At 53.8% G+C, this 6,098-nt stretch overlaps 1 protein-coding gene across 1 annotated transcript; it reads right to left on the reverse strand.

The window, feature by feature from the left end:
• Nucleotides 1-4,317: 4,317 nt before the first annotated feature.
• On the reverse strand, nt 4,318-5,853 carry HOXA13 (homeobox A13). Its single transcript, XM_054646872.2, has 2 exons — nt 5,181-5,853; nt 4,318-4,562 (listed from the first exon to the last, which is right to left on the reverse strand). The coding sequence occupies exons 1-2, from the start codon at nt 5,851-5,853 to the stop codon at nt 4,318-4,320; spliced, it is 918 nt and encodes a 305-aa protein (XP_054502847.1).
• Nucleotides 5,854-6,098: the final 245 nt, after the last annotated feature.

The raw sequence follows: 6,098 nt of genomic DNA on the forward strand, positions 1-6,098 counted from the left end.
ACGAACACACACACACCTACATGCCCGCTCTCCCCCACGCTCCGAGGCCGCATCTACCCGGCTAAGAGACGGAGGGAGATGGAGGGATGGAGGCGCAGGGGGCTGCGTGGGTGCAGCCGTGGGTAGGCGGACACGCGGGACGACGGAAGCGAGGGCAGGAGTGCACGCAAGGCCCGCGGAGAGCGAATCTTTCGTGACTCGGAAAACCGCAGACACCATCGCCTTGGTGCCCTGAGCCGCCGCATGGCCGCGGAGCGCTCCCACGGCCACCTCCGCTCCCCTCTTTTCGGTGCCCTGGAGAGGGAGGCACGGAGCTTTCTCAGGTCTTTGCTCACCTGATCCGGCCACTCGCACAGTGGGATATTTCTCCAGAGGCGCCTCGAGCCGGGCCCGAGGAGGAGGCAGCGGCTCGGCTCGGAGCGGCCTCCCCGCGGGACCGGGCGCGAAGCCTCCGCCGCGGCCGCCGCACGCCCGGGCTTTGGGGGGGACACCCCGGGGGCGTGGGGAGGGCTCCGTCTCTGGCCTGGGGTCCGGCTTCCCTGACGGGGACTCTCCGCTGCGGGGCCGGGAAACATGACCTGCTCGTCCTGCTAAAGCCTACGAGAGCCTCGAGCCTCGATGCTGACTTACATGGTAGCAGGGGTCGGATCCAAAATGTTACCTTACTCCTGCCAGCGATCGCGAGTCAAACGCTCCCCTTTTTACCCTGTGAAATATATACGCGGTTGAGCTATTTGAACAGTAGTGGGAATTTAAATTCGCTAATCCACAATCAGTCTTGAAACGCTTAGCAAATTTGAACGGTAGGTAGTTCAGTGCGAAAACATAATCTTTAAACTCTAGCTCCGATTAAAAGTTACCTTAAAAAACAAAAACAAAACACCCCCCCCCCCCCCAAACACCAAAATTTAAAAAATATATCCCCACAAACAAACAAAAAACCAAAAACTGCAATTATACTCATGTCGGCCATGTTCTCATTGTGGGCTACTTTCAAGGCGTCCCTGAATTGTATCTCTCCGGGGCAAGGTCTGAAAATAGAAGATCCTGACTAAGGTAAGCAGGATTCAGTCCTCTGTATCACCTCCAACTCCGACCTGAAGTAAATATAATTTGCGGCGTCTTATGCAATAATTACACAGGCTGCGAAATTACACAGGTTAGGAAATATAACGAAATAAACAAAATTATTCACTCGGAGGAAGAACAAGTGTAATTCACTAGTGGCCTTCTGCAGGCAATTTCTCTCCTTCAGCAGAAAACGTCGCAAGTAGAGGGTGGAAAGGCGGCTGTCCGGTGCCTGCAGCCGCGGCAGACAGCCCGTGGGCAGCAGGTACAGCCGCTGGGAGACAGGTCCCCGGCGCCAGCCCACAGCCCGGACCTTCGAGCAGGGTATCAGGGCTTCCCGCAGCTACAGCAGCTCCAGCGCGGAGTTTTCTGCCTGCTCCATCTCCGCTGAAAATCCCAGGCCGCGGGGCTACCACGGAGGTCCTGGAGACTATTCCCCCATGGCTCCCCACGCCCGTGGGCAGCCCAAGGCCCTGCCCGCCATGGACGGATGTGGCTGTGCCCGTGGATCTCTACCCGTGGTCCCTCGCACGGTGTCGCAGGCCACTGGAAGGCCGGGTGCTTGTCACAGGGGGCCGACACCCTGTCACCCCAAAGCACAATCGAACTGCACGCTCTGGGAACCGCCTGCCAATAATGTGACACTCCTAGGCTATTTTCGCAGCAGGATGGGATTTCTCGCTCAGAAATTCCCTGACTGGCCTCAGAAGGGATGCATTCAAAATTCCCACGCTCCGCGGCCGCGGGTTTCCCGCGGCCTGAGAAACCACAGGGCTTCGCAGCCCGAGACCACAGCGGTTCACAGCCCCTGCGCGGCCGCACACGGCGGGAAGGCTAAAATCCCGAATGTTGGGCAAAGCCCCCGACACGAAAGGCTCCTGGAAAATAAATCCAGCTCCTGCAGGTAGTTTTCATGTCAGCTATCGCACGAATGCCTTACAGTCAGATCTGAGGGACGGAAATCGCTCTGCGCTGATCCCTGCAGAGGTGGGTCCTTTTGAATTTCAGAAATGTAAGGCTAGAAGCGCACAGCGAGCGCGGTATATGATACCCTCTAAATGTACCGTAAAGGTTCCCCAATAGCTCTAATTAGAGCTACAGACCACCGCAGGAGACAGGCGGCTAAGGCAAACTTCTCTTTGCGCCCGACCAAGTCTCCCTCCACTCACGACCCCGGCCGGCCGGCCTGCGGCTCCTCGCACGGCAGCAGGCATCCCTGGGCCGGGTACCGGCTGGGCACCGTGTCAGCCCGGCGCAGCGCCGCCGCTGCCCTGCCACCGCCAGAGACAGAGGGAGCACGCGAGGCACAGCCTGCTCCGCGCTCTGCCTCGCCCGTCCAGAGGCATTTTACACGGACATTTTTCACGGCGCTGCGGGCGGAGCGGCGCTCCCGGCGCGGGATGCTGCGCGGGCGCGGCCAGGTGCGGACGCCGCCCCGCGCTGGCCACGAGGTGGCGCTGTCGGCCCGCGGATGCCGCCGGCGCCGGGAGCTGTCAAAAGTCAAGGTCACAAATCGGCTTTTTTCCCCTCAAGGTCAAGGTTTCGGGCCTTCCCCGTCCTGTCATCGCCACGCAGCCCCCCCACCGCCCCGAGGAGGCATCGGCAGGCCGGGCAGCGCGCCCCCATCCCAGGGGTCGGCCGCCGGCCTCCATTTCCCCGCGAGGGCTGCAGCGCTGCGCTCGTATCATCCCGGTCTTCCGCCCCCCGTCCCCCAGCGCGGCTGCAAAACCACTGTTTAACATTACCGAAACATTTATAGTTTAGGAACGCTGGTTATCAGGCGTGCCTGCCCGCAGATAAACACCGCCAAGAAAAATAAAACAAAATCCACCATCTATACACGAGATACATACTGAAAGACAACAGTATTACAATTATAAGACAGATCCGTTCTTTTTTTTTTCTATTAAGTGTGTGTAGGAATGGAAAAAATAAAGAGTGTTTCTTTCAGGTTTTATTACAGTGACTATTTTATTAACAGTATTAATACTACTATACTTCTACACGTCATGGGTTTTCATTTTTTTCAGTAGAAATATATAAAAAAAAAGGGTGCATAAGTACATTTTCACAGTGCGCTGATTTTTTTTTTATTTACAAGATAGCTTCTTATAGTGAATAAAAACAAAATAATGTGCTGGTTGAAATAACTGATTGGATTAAAAGGTGCTGTAAAAAGAATCCCTAAACATTCTACTGCGGCCTCATAACAGACAATAAACAAGGAGAAACAACTAATTACTTATAGATCAAATATAGATTACATAAATCAAAATATTTCTGGGAAAAAATGTATTTCAGTTCGAAGTTCTTGGGTATTTTTTCCCAGGCCATTTTTTTTTCTACTGTAAAGAAATGCCAATATTCAAATATTAAAAATTTCCGGGGACTTAGAATATTAATTATTGAAGATTATTTCAGGTTTAAAATAGGCAGAGTCCTTTAAAATGTATCTATTGTATGGTCTGCAGGAGAAAAAAAATAAAATTAAAACCCCCAAACAGAAAAAAACCCCAGTTTAGATGTCAAGAATTCATCTGTGGAAAACAAAAAATAAAACCAAAAGACATCTCCAAGCAAATATTTTCCTTTCTATCCTCACTATATTGTGATGTTTAGATTTACTATCAAGACAGATCCTCCACAGAACTTCCTTCATTACTGATGTCTCTGAAATCCTTATTCAGTACCTTCGAGGTTTATTATTACTTTTTGACAAAAAATGCATTGCTTAAAAACATACAGTAATTGTAATTGTTTCACTATGGTTTACCTGAGCAGTCATTCAACATACAGTTTGGATTGCAATGGAAGAAAACCAGATCATGTGTCCACATCGACCTCCTCACGTTAACCAGCTCTCGCATTGTGGCCACGAAGGGTCTTCTTTCAAATAGCAGGGTCCTAGAAGTATTTACAAGTTTCTCAGAAAATCGTGTCTAATTGAAAGTGTAACTCTCGGAGCTGGCCTTGTGGGATGTACAGTCTGTCAGTGATACTGGCTGGCTGTTTGGGATTTCAGGAGAACTGTCAGTTTTCACCATTTTGCTACAGCAATATTAAAAAAAAAAAAAAAAAAAAGAAAAAAGGAGAAAGAAAGGCTATAATTCCAAAGATACAGATCTCTTGCTCTGAAAGAAGAGGTTCATTGTCTTTGTTTAATTATTATTAATAATTACTTTAATCTGAACACACACACAAAAAAAAGTTCTGAAACTCTTGAATTGCTGCTTCTCCATTTTTAATCCATTAACTGGTAGTCTTCAATTTGTTGATTACTTTTTTCTCTTTGACCCTTCTGTTTTGGAACCAGATTGTGACCTGTCTCTCTGATAGATTTGTAGTTGCCGATATCCTCCTCCTCTTGTCTTTGGTTATGAATTTATTTGTAGCATATTCCCTTTCGAGTTCTTTTAACTGGACCTTTGTGTAAGGCACTCGTTTCTTTCTTCCACGTCTGTACGAGTTCGCATCCGAGGGATGAGAAACAACGTCTGGAACAGAAAAAGCGTGCAGGGAAGAGTTAGAAAATCGCTCGAACCGGCTAGGACATCTTCAAGAGATACAAGGACTAGGGTTACAGCAACTCCTCCGCCTGCCCTGCTCCGATTTAGCTACTAAAGCCCGGCTCAGCATTGGGGACTCCTCTCTCCTGGCCGCCGCAGGCAGCTTTTAGGCAGGGAAAGGCTCATTTCTGTCAGACAGACAAATAATAACAAACCCAATAGAGCTCGGCCAGGGACTCTGGAAAGGATCGAGAGGGGCTACAGAGATTTACACAGCTCGCGTACTTCGTGGTCTATGGAAAATAATAGCACAGACCTTCCCGCGGCCCTTTTCAGCTGTTTCCTCTCCCGGGGCCGGCGCCGGGGCCGGCCAGGCGAGGCGGGATGCGCCGTGCGCCGGCGGGGGGCAGGGGGCGGCACCGGTGCCGTTCCAGCGGTCCTGGGGCGTGTGTGGACCGGGGCGGGATGGGACCGAGGACGGCGGGCGGGACGGTGAAGGGTCGGCCCGGGGCGGGTTATCACGGAGCCCTGCCGGCGGGACACCCGGGAGAGGCGAGCGGGGCAGGATGAAAAGAAGAGACAGGGGGAGCCATGCAGGTGTATTACCCGGGAGAGTGGATTTCCAGAGGTGAGGCGGCTGGCTCTGCTCCTTGGGGCAGTACACTTGCCCGTTCCACCCGTTCGTGATGGCCCAAGGCTGGTAGCTGTCCATGGGGAGAAGGGGGTCGTGGCGCGGCTCGCCGGGGCCGCCGATGGCGGGCACCACGGGCATATCCAGATAACCGGGCACCGGCTGGTAGGGCCCGGCGGCGTAGCCCTGGTAGAAGGCGAACTCCTTGGCCCGCGACGTGAACTCCTCGCCGGAGACCGAGGTGTCCATGTACTTGTCGGCGAAGCTGGAGGCGGGCTGGGCGCAGGACTTGATGGCGTTGTGGTGGGTCATGCGACAGGGGTAGTAGCCGCTGCCGAAGTAGCCGTAGGGCAGCGCGGCGCCGGAGGAGCTCTGCACGGCGGCGGAGCAGGGGCTGCACTGCTTGACAGTGGGCTCGGCCATGCCGGCGGCGGGGGCCTCGCTGGAGGTGTAGGCGGCGGCGCTGGGGGCGGCCAGGGGCGCGGGGTGAGCCATCAGGTTGCGGCAGGGGTTGGCCGCCGCCGCCGCCGCGAAGTTGCTGCCGGCGTGAAACCCGTCCATGTTCTTATTGATCTCATCCAGGCTGTTGTCGTAGAGGAACATGACGGGCTCGATCCAGCGGGGGTGGAGGAGCACGGAGGCTGTCATAGCCCGCTCCGCATTGAGACTAGTGGCTCTTTTTTAAAAGCCCCAAAGACTGAAAAAAGAGATACTCAATCTCCGGGACTTGACCAGGGCTGACGCGCCAGCGTCGCGCCAGGCCGGCCCTCATTGGCCCGCCCGCCCCCACGTGATATGCAAAGCAGCTGATAAACATCTGAGGGAATAAAGTGGAGATAATTAAATAACGCAATCAGCGCGCGGGGCTGGGTCCCGGCCCGGGGCGCGGGCAC

This window comes from Agelaius phoeniceus, chromosome 1, assembly GCF_051311805.1.
Source record: "Agelaius phoeniceus isolate bAgePho1 chromosome 1, bAgePho1.hap1, whole genome shotgun sequence".
Classification (NCBI taxonomy): Eukaryota; Metazoa; Chordata; class Aves; order Passeriformes; family Icteridae; genus Agelaius; species Agelaius phoeniceus.

What these genes read in the sequence shown, in the direction of transcription:
- HOXA13 (XM_054646872.2), bottom strand. Translation starts at nt 5,853, where the DNA reads ATGACAGCCTCCGTGCTCCTCCACCCCCGCTGGATCGAGCCCGTCATG. An exon ending in CTGGAAATCCACTCTCCCGG is followed by an intron (nt 4,563 to 5,180) that starts GTAATACACCTG and finishes TTTCTGTTCCAG; the next exon opens with ACGTTGTTTCTCATCCCTCG.